At 52.2% G+C, this 18,110-nt stretch overlaps 1 protein-coding gene across 1 annotated transcript in view; it reads right to left on the bottom strand.

Annotated features, from left to right (window-relative positions):
- GATAD2B (GATA zinc finger domain containing 2B) overlaps positions 1-18,110 on the bottom strand; it is a 67,156-nt gene that overhangs the window by 30,218 nt on the left and 18,828 nt on the right. The window contains exon 2 of the mRNA XM_015411729.1: positions 9,438-9,767. Within this exon, the coding sequence (XP_015267215.1) occupies positions 9,438-9,766 (329 nt within the window). The 5' untranslated portion in view covers position 9,767. The remainder of the gene's footprint in view (positions 1-9,437; positions 9,768-18,110) is intronic.

Below are 18,110 nucleotides of genomic sequence, written 5' to 3'. Positions count from 1 at the left end.
AACGGGGGGAGGGACAGAGGTCTGTGCGGTGCACAGATGCACCACTTCCCCCGACACGCAGTAACAGAAGCCCTGACTCTACATTTCCAACCTTTTCCAGACAATGCTGGAACATTTTCATCATCTGGGCGTGGAACAGCAGCCACTGAAGGTGTGGGGGGGAGGTATATGTGGATTTCCCGCGTTGTGCAGAGGGTTGGACTAGATGGCGCTGGGGGTCCCTTCCAACTCTATGATTCTATGATTTGCATACCTAGCGTGTGTGTGTGTGTGTGTGCACCTGGAAGTTATGATGACCTCTGGCGACTGACCCCTACTGGGTGGGGGCCTGAAGGATATTCAGAGAGGTGGCTGAATAAAGCCTGCCCCGTCTTCCCAATGTGGTATTCCAAGGAAGTCTCCCATCCACGTACTTGCCGGAGTCGACCCTGCTTAGCTTCCGAGACCTGGGTGGCCGAGAAGTCTAGAAACTGCCTTCTTTCGGAGGGACAGACGCTAGAAAAGCCTCCTGTGCGGCCAGAACCTTGCCGAGTCTGGACTTCATGCTCTCAGGCAGGAAATGGGCAAACTCAAACGATGGCCATTCGTTTCCTAGCTCTTCTCTGCCGCCAAGAGGGCTAGAAACTTGAGGGGCTCTTTAAGTGACTCAACATATGTGAAAGGTCATTTCAGAGAGTAGCCGTGCTGGTTTGCAGTACAACCGCTCGATTCGCGTCCAGGAGCACCTTAAAGACCAACAACATTTTCAGGGTGTGAGCTTCCAAGAGTCAACGCTTCCTCTGTCAGATATGTGAAAGAGAAATATCTAGGATAGGTTGGGTGACTCAGATGGTGCCTCCCCGTTTTCCTCTGCCACCAAGAGGGCTAGGAACTTGAGGGGCTTATTAAATAAGTGAAGAAGAAGAAAAAGAAGGAGGAAGAGGAGGAGGAGATTGGATTTATACCCCGCCCTTCACTCGGAGTCTCGGAGCGGCTGACAAACTCCTTTCCCTCCCCCTCCCCACAACAGACACCCTGTGAGGTGGGTGGGGCTGAGAGAACTCTGACAGAAACGGCTCTTTTTCAAGGACAGCTGTGCCAGAGCTTGTGACTGACCCAAGGTCACACCAGCAGCTGCGAGTGGAGGAGTGGGGAATCAAACCCGGCTCTCCCAGATTAGAGTCCGCGCACTTAACCACGACACCAAACTGGGAGGGAGGTGGGGCTGAGGGAGCTCTCTTGGGGACTGCCCTTGAGAGAACAGGGTCCAACCTACCTGAGGGACCGCCGTTCCCCGTATGTTCCCCCAAAAGCACTACGGTCAGGGGCCCAAAACTCATTAGTCATCCCGGGCCCCAAGGATGTCAAACTAGCCGCTATTAGGACCAGGGCTTTTTCGGTGGCGGCTCCTACCTGGTGGAACGAGCTCCCAGGGGAGATCCGGGCCCTGCGGGATCTTGTGCAGTTCCACAGGGCCTGCAAGACGGAGCTCTTCCGCCAGGCTTTTGACTAGGAGCCGCCGCCCTTACTATACTACCACTGCCCTGAGGTCCTGAGGAAACATCCTAGTATGGAAGAAGCCTTCTGCCGTCTTCTTGGAACTTCGGACATACGACCCGCCATCCCTAGATTTTGGAAGTCACTGAGCACTTTGTTCAACTAGGATTTTTAAGATGTATTATATGTTTTTAAATTATTATGTATATTATTGTTTTATTATGGCAAGGTTGTCTTGCCTCTGTAAGCCGCCCTGAGCCCACTGGGGAGGGCGGGGTATAAATACGAAAAATAAACAAACAAACAAACAAACAAACAAACAGCTCTGAGAGAACTTGTGAACTGACCCAAGGTCACACCAGCAGCTGCAAGGGGAGAAGTGGGAACTCAAACCCGGTTGTCCCAGATTAGAGTCCGTGCTCCTAACCGCTACACCCAAACTGAACATGAAAAGGATAAAGTTCTTAGGACAGATAGGGCTGGGCAACTCAGCCCTGACCTGGATAGCCCAGACTAGCCCAATCTTGTTAGCTCTCGGGAGCTAAGAAGGGTTGGGCCCTGGTCAGTATTTGAATGGGACACCCTCTGAGGAAGTCCAGGGTCGTGACGCAGAGGCAGGCAATGGCAAGCCGCCTCAGAGCGTCTCTGGCCTCGGAAACCCTACAGGATCGCCAGAAGTTGGCTGTGACTTGATGGCAAGGGGGGGAATCCAGCCTGGCTCCTGTGTGTGAGCCTCGTTGACGTCTCCCGGACGTGACATCATGATGCCGGGCATATCGTTTAGGGGACGCTCTAGCATTCAGGTAAAAACTCTATGGTCACTAGAGAGTTTTTACTTGAATGCTAGAGTGTCTCCTGCACAGCATGTCCAGTGCAATGACGTCACGCCAGGCATGTCGGGCATGATGGGACTCTATGGGGGCAGGGCTTCCCCCGGTGGCCAGCGGCACAATTGGGGGCCCAAAATTGGGGGGAACCCCGCCCCCATCGGGGGGAGTTGGCAAGCGTAGGGGTGACTCAAACAGAGGAATAATCATTTTCTAACTCTCCTCTGCCACCAACAGCTCTTTAAGAGAGTGAACCTATGTGAAGGGTAAAATTCTTAAGACAGGCAGATTCAATCCTCCCTCTAAGCTGCGGAGCCCTGTGAGCAAAAATTCTACTTTGTGAGCTACTGACGTGAAAGTCTGGCTCCTGAAGAAATTTAAGTTTGCTCTGGAGCCATCCTTCCTGAGCCAAGACAGAAATGTGTGAGCTGGGGGCTAAAAAACTGTGAGCGGGCTCACACTAAGTTGGCTTAGAGGGAATACTGGCAGGCATTAGCCGTATTCTCAGCTCCCCTCTCCATCCGAATTTTTTTAGACATTGCTTTTGAGCTAGGCAGGATCTCAAAGAGAATAACAACAAACCAAACTAAAAGGGTCAAGTTTGAACAACAATTAAGAAGGAATTAAAAGCCGCCCACCTGGAACCTCCTGACAAGAGAACTGCACTGACTTCAGAGGGCAGGAGCGGGGCATGCAAAAAAAAGGAATGGATTGGGTTTCTCTGTTCTCTGTTCTGCCAGAAAGCACTTTAGCGTTTCCTAAAACCCTGCCTGGCTCCCCCGACTTCGCCTATCTTTCCTGCCGAAGCGCCCGAGATCACAAGATCATGACAGAGTATCAAGAGACGGCTTCTAGCAGCCAAGACCAAAGAGGAACAGCCGACATAAAAACCCTTCCTCCGATGCACTTTCCTTTGACAGGGACCACAGGTTTTCCAGGGTGTGCATGTACGCGGCTGTCAGCCGCTCTCCTCGCTGCAGATGGCTTTTGTTTGGGGCGGCAGCGGCGAGGGGAGTTAATGCTAAGTTCTACCACCTTTGAAGGAAGTACCGCTCTGAAAGGAACTTGAGAAAGTGTACCTCTTTGGAAAGGTTCCTTCATTCTCAGTCCCCCTGAAATCCTTTGTCTTCCACTTAAGAAGAGCCCTGCTGGATTAGACCAGTGAGGGTCCGTCTAGTCCAGCATCCTGCCTCACACAGTGGCCTCAACCAGTTCCTCTGGAGGGCCAGCAACAGGGCAGAGAGAGGCCGAGGCCTTCCCCTCATAAGAACGTCAGAAGAGCCCTGCTGGATTAGACCAGTGAGGGTCCGTCTAGTCCAGCATCCTGCCTCACACAGTGGCCTCAACCAGTTCCTCTGGAGGGCCAGCAACAGGGCAGAGAGAGGCCGAGGCCTTCCCCTCATAAGAACGTCAGAAGAGCCCTGCTGGATTAGACCAGTGAGGGTCCGTCTAGTCCAGCATCCTGCCTCACACAGTGGCCTCAACCAGTTCCTCTGGAGGGCCAGCAACAGGGCAGAGAGAGGCCGAGGCCTTCCCCTCATAAGAACGTCAGAAGAGCCCTGCTGGATTAGACCAGTGAGGGTCCGTCTAGTCCAGCATCCTGCCTCACACAGTGGCCTCAACCAGTTCCTCTGGAGGGCCAGCAACAGGGCAGAGAGAGGCCGAGGCCTTCCCCTCATAAGAACGTCAGAAGAGCCCTGCTGGATTAGACCAGTGAGGGTCCGTCTAGTCCAGCATCCTGCCTCACACAGTGGCCTCAACCAGTTCCTCTGGAGGGCCAGCAACAGGGCAGAGAGAGGCCGAGGCCTTCCCCTCATAAGAACGTCAGAAGAGCCCTGCTGGATTAGACCAGTGAGGGTCCGTCTAGTCCAGCATCCTGCCTCACACAGTGGCCTCAACCAGTTCCTCTGGAGGGCCAGCAACAGGGCAGAGAGAGGCCGAGGCCTTCCCCTCATAAGAACGTCAGAAGAGCCCTGCTGGATTAGACCAGTGAGGGTCCGTCTAGTCCAGCATCCTGCCTCACACAGTGGCCTCAACCAGTTCCTCTGGAGGGCCAGCAACAGGGCAGAGAGAGGCCGAGGCCTTCCCCTCATAAGAACGTCAGAAGAGCCCTGCTGGATTAGACCAGTGAGGGTCCGTCTAGTCCAGCATCCTGCCTCACACAGTGGCCTCAACCAGTTCCTCTGGAGGGCCAGCAACAGGGCAGAGAGAGGCCGAGGCCTTCCCCTCATAAGAACGTCAGAAGAGCCCTGCTGGATTAGACCAGTGAGGGTCCGTCTAGTCCAGCATCCTGCCTCACACAGTGGCCTCAACCAGTTCCTCTGGAGGGCCAGCAACAGGGCAGAGAGAGGCCGAGGCCTTCCCCTCATAAGAACGTCAGAAGAGCCCTGCTGGGTCAGACCACTGAGGGTCCATCTAGCCTAGCACCCTGTCTCACCCAGTGGCCAGCCAGTTACCTGGGGGAGGGCCCCCAAAAAAACAGGTCACAGAGGCCAAAGCCTTCCCCTGATGCTGCCTGCTGGCTCTGGGTTCCCTTCAGTCGCCATGGTTAGCAGCCCTTCCTCCAAGAATGTAGCTAATCCACTTTTAAAGCTATCTATGCCTGTGGCATGAAGGAACCAGAGAGTGGGAGACAGTCTCTTCCTCCGCCTCTCCTTCTTGCATGCAGAAGTTAGTCTGCAGGCCCGGTCCACGGCATGGTGCCAGAAGTGGGAAATTCAAGAGCTCTCTCCCACCCCACGTATACACAAACCCCGCTGAACACAGGGAACAAGCCAGGGGCAGCTCTCCTGCACCAGCCTTGCTGAAAGGAACAGGTGTGGGACAAGAGCACATCTCCTACCTACGACAGGCCACCTTGCCCCAGTGTCATTGCTGGGCCTTCACAGTCACAGGGCCGGCAGGCTGCATTATAGGCAGAAACAGCTGGACCTGGAACAGAAATCCCACAGACCTGTGCGCTTTTGCTGTGCCCGGTGGGGGAGGGGGCATGGCTCACTGGTAGAGCCTCTGCCTGGCATGCAAAAGGTCCCAGGTTCAATCCCCGGCATCTCCAGTTAAAAAGATCAGGCAGTAGATGTTAAGAAACAGCTCCATGTGAGACCCTGGAGAGCAGCTGCCAGTCTGAGTAGGCAATACTGAGATGGACCAGTGGTGCTGGTTAAGGGGAGGGCCTGTGGCTCGGTTGTAGAGCCTCTGCCTGGCATGCAGAAGGTCCCAGGTTCAATCCCCGGCATCTCCAGTTAAAAAGATCAGGCAGTAGATGTTAAGAAACAGCTCCATGTGAGACCCTGGAGAGCAGCTGCCAGTCTGAGTAGGCAATACTGAGATGGACCAGTGGTGCTGGTTAAGGGGAGGGCCTGTGGCTCGGTGGTAGAGCCTCTGCCTGGCATGCAGGTAAATGATGTGAAAGACCTCCACCTGAAACCCTGGAGAGGGCCTGTGGCTCAGTGGCAGAACGTCTGCCTGGCATGCAGAAGGTCCCAGGTTCAGTCCCTAGCATCTTCAGATGAAAAGAATAGGCCGGAGGTGATGTGGAAGACCTCAGCCTGGGACCCTGGAGAGCTGCTGCCAGTCTGAGCAGACAATACCGACTCTGGTGGACCCAGGGTCCGATTCAGTAAAAGGTGACTTCATGTGCGAACCATGTCCGAGGTCAGCCATTTCGCCCTGGTGATGACAGTTTCCTGGGCTGCAGAATGACCCTGTCCTCCTACATGGACTGACTGTTCCCTCTGACCTGGAAGAACGATGAAGGCTTGAGTCACCGGAGCATTCGCTGCGCACGACCCGTGCCCAGTTCCCAAGTGCGGCTCCTTGGCAGCCTACAGCCCGATTCTGACACATCGATGCGACTCTTCTCCCCCCAACCCCACCGTCCAAACTGCAAGATCCTTCTGTTCCAGCACGAGGGAACGGAGGTTAGCTGGAGGCGGCGGGGCAGATGGCAGGCGCCGCAGCCTGGGGACGCCACCACCAGCCAAACGGAGCGCCGGCCAAGACGGTTCTGCGGCAGAGACGCTTCTCTCCCGCCCACGGCCGGCATCTTGTCTCCCTGCCACCCGTGACTGCGCCAGTGAGTCAGGGCTTTGCCGCTCGAGCCGGCACCTGCGGCAACGCTGCTGGGCTCTGGCTGACAGCCGTTCATGCCCCCACGCTGCTGACGCTCTGCGGGGACGACGGGGGTGTGCGTGCCCCCGCCCCGCCCCATGGTGGACCTCTAATGCCGACCGGCAAAGGGCTGAGAGCTCAGTGGCCTGGGACCACAAGGACGCTCCCCCCCCCAATGCCCAACCATCTGCTGAGCCAACAAGAGACTACTTTATTCTAGGGCTGTGCTGGATCTTCGACCATTTGGGGTTTTCAAAACGAATGCAGAGCTTTTGGAGGAAGAGAAAATATTTCCTACCGAGAGGGGGGGTGTGCCCCAACCTGGATGGCCCAGACTAGCCTGATCTCATCAGATCGTGGAGGCTAAGCAGGGTCGGCCCTGGTTAGTACTTGAATGGGAGACCGCCGAGGAAGTCCGGGTCGCCATGCAGAATCAGGCCATGGCAAACCAACTCTGTTCGTCTTGCCCTGACCCAGACAGCCCAGGCCGGCCCGATCTCGTCAGATCTGGGGAGCTAAGCAGGGTCGGCCTTGGTTAGAAGAAGAGATTAGATTCATACCCTATGGCCCTTCGCTACCCGAAGGAGTCTCAGAGCGGCTGACAATCTCCTTACCCTTCCCCTCCCCACGAGAGACACCCTGTGAGGCAGGTGGGGCTGAGAGAGTTCTGAGAGAACTGCCCTTGAGAGAACAGCTCCGAGAGGACTTGTGACTGATCCAAGGTCACCCAGCTGGCTGCACGTGGGGGGGGGCGTGGGGAATCAAACCAAATTCTCTCAGATTACAGTCCGCGCTCCTAACCACTACGCCCAAACTGGCTCTTAGCACTTGGATGGGGACCATCGAGGAAGTCCAGGGTGTCTACGCGGACGCAGGCAATGGCAAACCACCTCTGCACGTCTCTTGCCTTGAAAAGCCCAGGAAGGGTCGCCATAAGTAAGCTGTGACTTGACGGCACTTCCTGAGCCCGCGTGCGGGGAGGGCGGGGTATAAATGAAATAAAATAAATAAATAAATAAATATCACTAGGGGTGTGTGTCACTTTTGTTTTGCACCCGTCCCTGCCCTTCGTCCCTAGATCTGCTGATCTTTCGGCACCTCGGTCTGGGTTCCCGTCTTTTCTAGACAGTGATCCCAACCAATCAGGGATCATGTCATGAACATAATGCTCAGGGCTGCCAACCTCCAGGTGGTACCTGGAGTTCTCCCACTATGACAGCTGATTTCCAGAGAACCAAGATCGGTCCCCTTGGAGAAAAATGGCTGCTTCGGAGGGCGGACTCTACGGCATTATGCGCGGCTGAGGTCCCTCCCCTCTCCAAACTCTGCCCTTAGAATGTAAAGGCCAACGACGCCTATTTAGAGCAATGCTTCATAAGCGTGCCCTCCCACACCCAGTGATTTTTCAGGAATTAGTGCAAAAGGAAAGTGTGTGCTGTTCAGGCCGCACTGCCTTCAATGGGCTTTATTAGACACCGAAAGGCATGCTTTTCAGAAATAAGAACCATCTAAGCAGTCCCTGATTGGCTATGACGCCCATGGGACCAGCCCAGGAGATGTCCCCCCTTCCTCTAGATCAGTCTTATTTGCCCTCGGGCTAGCTCACACTAACTTGGCTTAGAGGGAACACCGAGCTGCTTGCTCTTTCGTTTTGCAGCTGCCTTGCTTTAAAGAAGAAAAGAAGAAGAGGAGATTGGATTTATACCCCACCCTTCACTACCCAAAGGTGTCTCAGAGTGGCTTACAAACTCCTCTCCCTTCCCCCTCCCCACAACAGACACCCTGTGAGGTAGGCGGGGCTCAGAGAGCTCTGACAGAAACTGCTCTTTTTCAAGGACAGTTCTTGTCAGAACTATGGCTTGCCCAAGGTCATCCAGCAGCTGCAAGTGGAGGAGTGGGGAATCAAACCCGGTTCTCCCAGATTAGAGTCCACGCACTTAACCGCTATACCAAACTGGCTCTGTACTGCACGCGGCTGAGAACCCGGTTCTCCCAGATTAGAGTCCACTATACCAAACTGGCTCTCACACCAAACCACCATTCAAATCCAATCTCTTCTTCTTCTCCACTGCCCAAAGGTGTCTCAGAGCGGCTTACAAACTCCTTTCCCTTCCCCTCCCCACAGCAGACACCCTGTGAGGCAGGTGGGGCTGAGAGAGCTCTGACAGAGACTGCTCTTTTTCAAGAACAGCTCTTATCAGAACTACGGCTTGCCCAAGGCCATCCAGCCAGGTGCAAGTGGAGGAGTAGGGAATCAAACCCGGTTCTCCCAGATTAGAGTCTGCGCACTTAACCGCTACACCAAACTGGCTCTGTACTGCACGCGGCTGAGAACGTCGCAAATGCCGCCTGGAAGTATTTTAAACAGACAGACAATAAAACCTGTACCCCGAAAAGCTTGTCGCTCAGGTGCTCTGCTGGACTTGAATTCAGCTGTCCTGCTGCAGACCAACGTGGGTACCCTCTGAGATGATCAGCCCGTTCCGCCGCTGTGTTTGACCTTCCATCTGGCCCACTGCTGAGACTGCTCTGGGGAGGGGGTTGCCTTGGACCAACACCCGCACCCCGGGAGCAGAATGCTGGGTTCGTGACGCCCACCCCTTTTTGTGGACTGAACGGCTGCCCTGCCCCACGGACGTGCCCGAAGTCTGCGTCCGAGTGGCTTTGGGACACCCACCCTCACTTATTTTTGTCTGGTCTCCAAGGCTCAAGGGTTAAGCTGGGAAAAGGCCTAGAGATTTAGGTTAACTGGATGATGAGCTGCACCTTATGGCATTATGTCCTGCTGAGGCTCCTCCCCTCTCCAAACTCCGCCCTCCCCAGGATCCACCCCTAAAACCCAATCCAGAGCTGGCGATGCTAATGACTCTTGAAAGCTCGTACCCTGAATTTCTTGTGGGTTCCTCAGGTGCTACTGAGGCTGGGATTTGTTTTGCATTTCGCCCCACGCGAGAGGGAGGAGGGGCCCTGCCCCACGACGGGCACCTTTCCTTCCCGGGTTAACAAAAAAACCCGGCCCCTTACCTCCTCTTTGCACTCATGTCCACCGGCTCGTCATTGATGTTCTCCTTCCCCGGCCTGCCCGAAGTCCGGCTGTCCGCGTGGGGCCGCAGGTTCCCGTTCAGCTTCTCCTCGTAGACTTTCAGGCCGTCCTGTTTGACGGGCAGCTCGTGGGGCACCTCGATGCCCGCCAGGTCCTTCCGCTTGAGCAGCGCCAGCATCTTGAGGCGCTCCATGGCCTCGTGCCCTTCCATCTTCAGCCGCTTGGCCAGGACGTCATCCCGCTCGTCGGCTTGGTCCAGGCTCCGCTTCAAGAGGTTCAGGCGCAGGGCGTCCTCCGTCATTCGGTCCATCCTGGAGGGGGGAGCAAGGAGAGCGGGGTCAGTGCAAGGGAGGATATGGCCTGTGGCAAGGAGCTCTCACTTTTGTCAGGGTGTCTCGGGGGCCAGTTGCCCCACATATCAGAGGAAGGAGAGGGCGGGAATGGAAAGGCGGCTCAGACCATAAGAACATAAGCGAAGCCAATGTTGGATCAGGCCAATGGCCCATCCAGTCGAACATTCTGTCACACAGTGGCCAAAAATACCAGGTGCCATCAGGAGGTCCACCCGTGGGGCCAGGACACTAGAAGCCCTCCCACTGTTAACCCCCCCCCCCAAGCACCAAGAAGACAGAGCAATCCCTTGCCCCAGACTGAGCATTCCTATCTATACCTTGTGGCTAATGGCCACTAATAGAGTTCTGTTCCATATAAGAACATAAGAGAAGCCAATGTTGGATCAGGCCAATGGCCCATCCAGTCGAACATTCTGTCACACAGTGGCCAAAAATACCAGGTGCCATCAGGAGGTCCACCCGTGGGGCCAGGACACTAGATGCCCTCCCACTGTTGCCCCCTCCCCCCAAGCACCAAGAATACAGAGCATCCCTTGCCCCAGACTGAGAGTTCCTACCTAGACCTTGTGGCTAATAGCCACTGATGGGCCTCTGCTCCATATAAGAACGTAAGAGAAGCCATTGGATCAGGCCAACGGCCTATCCGGTCCAATACTCTGTGTTACACAGTGGCCAAAAATACCAGGTGCCACCAGGAGGTCCACCAGTGGGGCCAGGACACTAGAAGCCCTCCCACTGTTGCCCCCCCCAAGCACCAAGAATACAGAGCATCCCTTGCCCCAGATTGAGAGTTCCTACCTAGACCTTGTGGCTAATAGCCACTGATGGGCCTCTGCTCCATATAAGAACATAAGAGAAGCCAATGTTGGATCAGGCCAACGGCCAATCTGGTCCAATACTCTGTGTCACAGAGTGGCCAAAAATACCAGGTGCCATCAGGAGGTCCACCAGTGGGGCCAGGACACTAGAAGTCCTCCTATTCTTGCCCCCCCCCCCAAGCACCAAGAATACAGAGCATCCCTTGCCCCAGACTGAGAGTTCCTACCTAGACCTTGTGGCTCATAGCCACTGATCGGCTTCTGCTCCATTATGTTTATCCTCCCAATGGCACCTGTTGTTTTTGGTCCCTGTGTGACACAGAGTGTTGGACTGGATGGGCATTGGCCTGATCCAGTATTGGCTTCTCTTATGTTCTTATGATATAAATACAATAAAATAAAAATCTCTTTGGTCCTTTGCTCCCGTGCCTCCGATTGTATTAGTTTCCTAGCCTCCACCACCACCCCCGGTAGATCGAGGCAGTTCATAAACGCACCGAAAGCCGCCTTGAAAACATCCTCCAAAGTTACTCGCCAGCGTGACTGCTTGCCCACACAGGTCTAATGTGCACCAGTTGGGATTGTATAGAAATATTGATTTCTAAAAACCTCATGCCTTCCCTGTTCTGTCTTTTGATAACAGGCTGTGCCTATTTCCTGTTACAAGCCAAATGGTAGGCCCCATGGCCTCAATTGCCATGCCATAAACCCACATTCTTCACACTTCCATGCTAGATGCTAGACTGTAAGGCCTCACTAGGCCGTGTAGTCACATAGCCGATGGAGAAGCTAGAGGCTGGGTCACCTGACCGCAGGCGTGGTCCCCAAACTTCTAGCCAATCCCCACATGTAGCCATAACAACCAAATCTTGGGCACTCCCATTCCCACTCGCATTTGGCTCCTGGCCAGGGCTAATTTGTGACTGGAATTGACCTATAACTGGTCATTCCCTATGGGAGAGACTCTCTCTCTGTTCTGTTCCTGCTTTCTGCTTATTTATTGCCCCTGGAAATGCTGTCTCGAGAGACAAAGAACTGTGTTGTGACTGAAGGAGCACATGGTGTGCCAAGATGGGATTTCTCCTCAAGATCCCTTGGTGTCTAATTGGACTATTTGGACTGATGCTATCCTGACTGGGTAAATATGAACCCTTACTGTGTAGTTAAGGCAAACAGCCCTAGCCTTTCTTGTTTTGAAATCTTTTATAGTTTATATGGTCAGCTCTGTACTGAATAAAAAATTATTCTTATTTCTAAATGGTCTCTGATGTTGTACCTGAGTTTCAAGCTTAAATCTTGTAGGCTAAGGCTGACCCCATATGCTACTATTGGAGGTTAAAATATTGTGCATCTCTGGGAAGAGTTGCTAATGTCTTAAGTCCCAGATGCCAGCTGAGAGATTTGAATCTCTGCTCTGAGCTGGAGAGGATTATAGACTATTGTAGAGATTCTGGTGGCATATTGTTCTGAATCCAAAGAGGGTAGCCTACCTCTGTGGGTTGTTGTTTAATGTACTGCACAGGTGCAGGATTCTCTCTCATCCCTGGACAGGTGTGGGTGGGCTATCCTATACAGGGATGTCGAAGGAAAGGCTGAGGGGGCGGGGGGGGGAACCAGGTTTTGCTCAAGTCTCTCTGCCTGACCACCTGGAGGGAATTCTTACCCAAACAACGGGGCGGCTTGTCGATTTATAAGCCTGTTTTGAAAGCCTAGAAATAAACGCGGAAATTAAACGACAAAACCGAACAATCTCTAAAATATGAATAATGTCTAAAATTATGCTGCTCTTTTGGCAACTGCCGTTTTACATTACCGGGGGGGGATGACGTTTTCTTTTTAAAAGACGTGACTCAAATTTTGCGGGGCTAAGCCATAGATGGAAACCCACATGAAAACAGCATCGACAGGCTGACGTGCCAAAAGCGTATTTAGAAGAAGAAGAAGAGACTGGATTTATACCCCGCCCCTCACTACCCGAACGAGTTTCAGAGCGGCTTACGAACTCCTTTCCCTCCCCCTCCCCGCAACAGACACCCTGTGAGGTCGGTAGGGCTGAGAGAGCTCTGACAGAAACTTCCCTTTTTCAAGAACAGCTCTGACAGAACTATGGCTTGCCCAAGGTCATCCAGCAGGTGCAAGTGAAGGAGTGGGGAATCAAACCCGGTCCTCCCAAATTAGAGGCCGCACACTTAACCACTACTCCAAACTGGCTCTCAGAAGCGTGCTGTTATAAATCGTCCTATAAAAAGAGGCACGACAACCCATTCTTCCCCGGGAGAGTTACTTCAGAGTCCTGGGGGCCCTGCAAAAAAGACCCCGCGTTCCAGTGCCCCTGAATTTTCACAAGAACTTAAGGAAAGCCCTGCTGGTCCAACCAAGATTCCATCTACGATGGCTTCCTGCTACCCACTGATGCCAGCCCTGCTGCTCTACAGAAACACTGCTCCTGTGCATGGAAGCTCCATCTTGCTATCATAGCTAACGGCCCCCATCAGACCATAAGAACATAAGAACATCAGAGATGCCAATGTTGGATCAGGCCAAAGGCCCATCTAGTCCAACACTCTGTCACACGGTGGCCAAAAATACCAGATGCCATCAGGAGGTCCAGCAGTGGGGCCAGGACATTAGAAGCCCTCCCACTGTTGACCACTTCTCTTTCATGAACCAGTCCATGCCCATCAAAATATCTCGTGGCAGTCAGTTCCATAAGTTAGCGTGGCATTGCATGAAGGTGTATTTAGTCTGCTCCAAGTTGGGGAGGAGCTGTGGCTCAGTGGCAGAGCCTCTGTTCGGCATGCAGAAGGTCCCAGGTTCAAGCCTCACCATCTCTAGTTAAGGATCAGCTCGTAGGAGACTTGAAAGACCACTGCCTGAGACCCTGGATCAGAGCATCCTGCTTGGCATGCAGAAGGTCCCAGGTTCAAGCCCCACCATCTCTAGTTAAGGATCAGGTCTCAGGAGATGTGAAAGACCACTGCCTGAGACCCTGGAGCAGAGCATCCTGCTTGGCATATAGAAGGTCCCAGGTTCAAACTTTGCCATCTCTAGTTAAGGATCAGGTCATAGGAGACTTGAAAGACCACTGCCTGAGACCCTGTCCTAGCTTCAACCCCTGGCATCTGCAGTTAAAAAGGACCAGGCAGTAGGTGATGTGAGATACTGGAGAGCCAACGCCAGCCTGAGTAGGGTCTGTGGCTCAGTGGAAGAGCCTCTGCTTGGCATGCAGAAGGTCCCCATTCAATCCCTGGCATCAGTTGAAAGGGCCAGGCACAAGGTCAGGGGTGGCCAAACTGCGCCTCCGGAGCCACAGGCTCTTTCACACATATTGTGCGGCTCTCAGCCGGGCAGCTGGGGAAGCAAAGAGGAGGCAGGCTTTTCCTCTCTTCCTCCCATCTATTTGCTTTCTTTGTTTCTCTTTCTCTTCCTTTCTTTCCACCTCTTTCATTCTTTCTTTCTACCACTCTCTCTATTTCTCTCTCTCTTAGACAAATCTTAGCAAGCAAACAAATATCACTGGACAAATAAATATCATTATCAACATCTGCTTTCACCCCTTTTGTTTTTATTTTTGGCAGTCTCCGTTAATGTGCATAAAAGGCAAATCTGCATATTTTTTCAATAAAACCTTGTGTGGGGTACTTGTTCATGTCTTGCGGCTCTCAAACATCTGACGTTTATTCTATGTGGTGCTTATTTTTTTTTTAATTTATAATTTTTATTATTTTGTAAAACAACAACTGAAGTATTATACATACAGAAATAGCTGAGAAGGTCCCAACAAGGTATCAAAAAAAGACTTCCCTCCATGTAAAGTACAGCATTAAAACAGTTAAACACAACAAACTTTGAGAAGGCTTATTTTTGGGAAGAACCCCTCCTACAGTAAGATATTCAACAACTGGGAACCAGGTCGCTTGGAACTCTTTCTGGCCTTTTCCTGTATATGAAACAGTTTTACCCAGGGGTCATTTCCTGCAGGAGCGCACAGGAGCGGAGCTCCAGCAGTAAAGAGCCCAAGGGGCGGGCACATGCAACAAGCCCCACCCCCTGCTCCCAGCAGCCCTCAGTCAGAGCAAGAAGCAGCCAGGTAAGTTGCAGAGCACCCCCCAGGCCCAAAACAGTCCAGTGGCACCTTTAAGACCAAGTTTTATTCAGGTACAAGCTCTCCCTCCTCTGTGAGGACAGATCTGCACGTCCCCCCCCCCCCAATAGCTAGCAATCCAAAACAGTTCCGTGGAGCCTGAGTGGTGGGTGTTGCCCTCTGACACACTTCCAGTGATGTCAGGGTGTGTGGCAAATGCAAATAAGTTATGCTAATGAGTTATGCTAATGAGCTCCTGCACCTCTTTTTCTCCAAAATGACCGCTGGTCTTACCATATACAAAGTGTTCCCAAATCTTATTTTGCCATTCATATATGGTGGGTCCTAAATTGTTCCTCCATTTTTGTGCAACATTAATTCTCGCAATCGCAATTAAGAGTCATTATTAACTTATTTCCTGTTTTTGTTTCCAACATATTCAGCCAGACATCCAGCAGAACTGTCTCCGGCCTGACAGATAAGTTATGTCCCGTTATGATATAGATCTGCAATGACACTTGTCTCCAAAACTTATTAATTATAGGGCAATGCCCTACGTGGCTCTTATGTTGGGCAAGTTTGGCCACCCCTGTGCTAGGTGATGGCAAAGACCTCTGCCTGAGACCCTGGAGTGACACTGCCCGTCTCAGTAGACAATACCGACCCTGATGGACCAAGAGTCTGATTCGGTATAAGACAGTTTCACACGTACTGCTGCCCCTCAACTGGAGTGACCCCGATCCCTCCGCCCAAGGAAGGCTCCGAAGTATGTGCCCCCCTCACTCATTCCTGCAGGCCCCCAGAACATACTTGCATAATTTATTGCTGCTTCGGCTTGTCAAGGGAGGGGTACAAACACACACACACACGTCTACGGCCTCCCGTATCTATATTCGTGTGCTTCCCCCCCTCTGCCCAAAGGCGTTTTTCGAAAACCGCAACCCACAAGTTGAGCTTCCCTTGCCTCTGGAGCCAACTGGGCTAGGGAAGGGTTTTTGAGCACCAAACCGGAGCCAAAAATAGGGAAGCAGGTAGAGACGTGCTTAACAGGGGTGCGGAGGGACGACAAGGTGCACAAACGGTGCATTCGAAGCACGCAAATCTCCAAAAATCAGGACAATTTGGGGACTTTTGGCTGGCAATCACCTGCATTAGTGCATGTGTCTCTGTGTGTGTGCCCCTGTGCCTGGAAGTCATGGCGACCTCTGGCGACTCCTACTGGGGCACGGAGGACGTTCAGAGAAGTGCCTTTGATAGGCTGCCTCCGGCCTCCTGGCCCTGGTATTCTCTGGAGATCTCCCATCCAAATACTTGCCAGGGTCGGCCCTGCCTAGCTTCCGAGATCGGGCTTGCCTGGCAATTACCCACTTCAGTTCCAACTGATTCATTGCCAGTCTGGTGTGGTGGTTAAGTGCGCGGACTCTAATCCGGGAGATCCGGGTTTCATTCCCCACTCCTCCACAGGCAGCTGCTGGATGACCTTGGACAAGCCACAGTTCTGACAAGAGTTGTCCTTGAAAGAGCTCTCTCAGCCCCGCCTACGTCACAGGGTGTCTGTGTGTGTGAATTTGTAAGCTGCTCTGAGACTCAGAGTGAAGGGCGGGGTACAAATCCAATCTCCTCCTCCTCTCCTATCCAATAAAGTTATACCCTTTCCTGATCCGGAGGAGCTCGCCATGTTAGTCTGTTGCTGAAAATAGTAAAAAGCCCAGTAGAGATGAAGAGACCTGTGTTTCTCGAAAGCTTATGCTGTAATAAAGTTTGTTAGTCTCAAAGCCACAACTGGGCTTTTTACCCTTTCCGGAGACAGCTGTGCAAGGGACACGTTAGCTGGCAAGTCAATAATTAAGTTGTCCCCCCCCTCCGATTCCAGAAGGAACAGCCACCTTTCTTTTGTGCTCCCTTTTACTGCAGAACAAAAACTGCCTTAAAACATGATGTGTGAGTCACAGCCCTGAACATCAACATTTCTCCTCTGCCAAACTCAGCTGCGGCTGGCTACCCATTAAAGCCCGCAACGTGGCTACGAGTGCAAAGTGATGTGTGGCGCGCAGCAATGCTCCCTCTAAGCTGTGGAGTCCTGGAGCAAAAATTCAACTTTGTGAGCGACTGCCGTTAAAGTTATGAGCAAGCGACTTTGCTGCTGCATAAATTAGATTGCTCTGGAGCCCTCCTTCCTGAGCGAAGACAAAAATCCATGCGCAGGAGGCTAAAAAACGGTGAGCTAGCTCACACTAACTCAGCTTAGAGGGAACACTGCGCGCAGGGGTGTCGGGGGTGTCCTGGACACGGGACAGAAATCCCAGAGTAACGTCTAAAGCCGCCTTCGGATCCTACTTTGGCAAGACGTCTCGGAAGAAAGCCTAGCCTCATTTGCTTGAATCGAGGTGAGACGTTCAGTCTTGGCGGTGGCAATGATATTTATTCATAATTTTTAGGGATTTCGTTATGCCAACAATAGGGCTGTAGTGCAGATATACGTCAACTCCTGGCATTTCCTTTCTTTCTTGCTTCACTCCCTTCCCTTCATACTGAGAGCCAGCCCAATTGCATACTCTCAGCCTAACCTGCCTCACAGGGTCGTTGTGAGGATAAAATGGAGGAGAAGATAATGTAAGCCGCTTTGTGTGGTATAAATTATCATCATCATCATCATCATCATCATCATCATCATTATTATTATTATTATTATTATTATTATTTCATTTGTTAATGGCCCCATCCCAGCTTATGCCGGGTTCTGGGCAATGTACAGGACATAGAGTCATACAATACAGAACACGAAACGTTAAAATTTATATGTAACGTTAGTAAAAATTACGGTGTAGATAAAAAGATCCAGATGGCGATTTTCCTATATTATTATAGATCCTGATTCTGGACTACCAGTCCCTTTTCGGGGGGCAGGGGGAAGGGAAAAGTCCCCTAGACTGCAAGGAGATCGAATCAGTCAATCCTAAAGGAAATCAACCCTGACTGTTCCCTGAAAGGCCAGAGACTGAAGCTGAAGCTCAAATACTTTGGCCACCTAATGAGAAGAAGGAAGCACTCGCTGGAGAAGATCCTGATGCTGGGAAAGATTGAAGGTCAAAGAAGAAGGGGACGGCAAAGGATGAGATGGTGAGACAGTGTCATCAATGCAACGGACGTGAAATTAAGCAAACTCCGGTGCACGACAGAAGACAGGAGGGCCTGGCGTGATGTGGTCCGTGGGGTCGCAAAGAGTCGGGCTCGACAGTGCGAATGAACAACGACGTTATTAATTAATTCATTAATTGCCTCATCCAAGCTTACACCGGGATCTGGGCGATGTACAGGACATAGAGTCATAAAAGACAAAACATTAAAATTTATATGTAACATTAGTAAAAATCACAGTGTAGAGAAAAAGATCCAGAT

This window comes from Gekko japonicus, unplaced genomic scaffold, assembly GCF_001447785.1.
Source record: "Gekko japonicus isolate JY-2015 unplaced genomic scaffold, Gekko_japonicus_V1.1 scaffold175, whole genome shotgun sequence".
In the NCBI taxonomy this organism is placed as follows: Eukaryota; Metazoa; Chordata; class Lepidosauria; order Squamata; family Gekkonidae; genus Gekko; species Gekko japonicus.
This window is presented reverse-complemented; position numbering and strand designations above follow the sequence as displayed.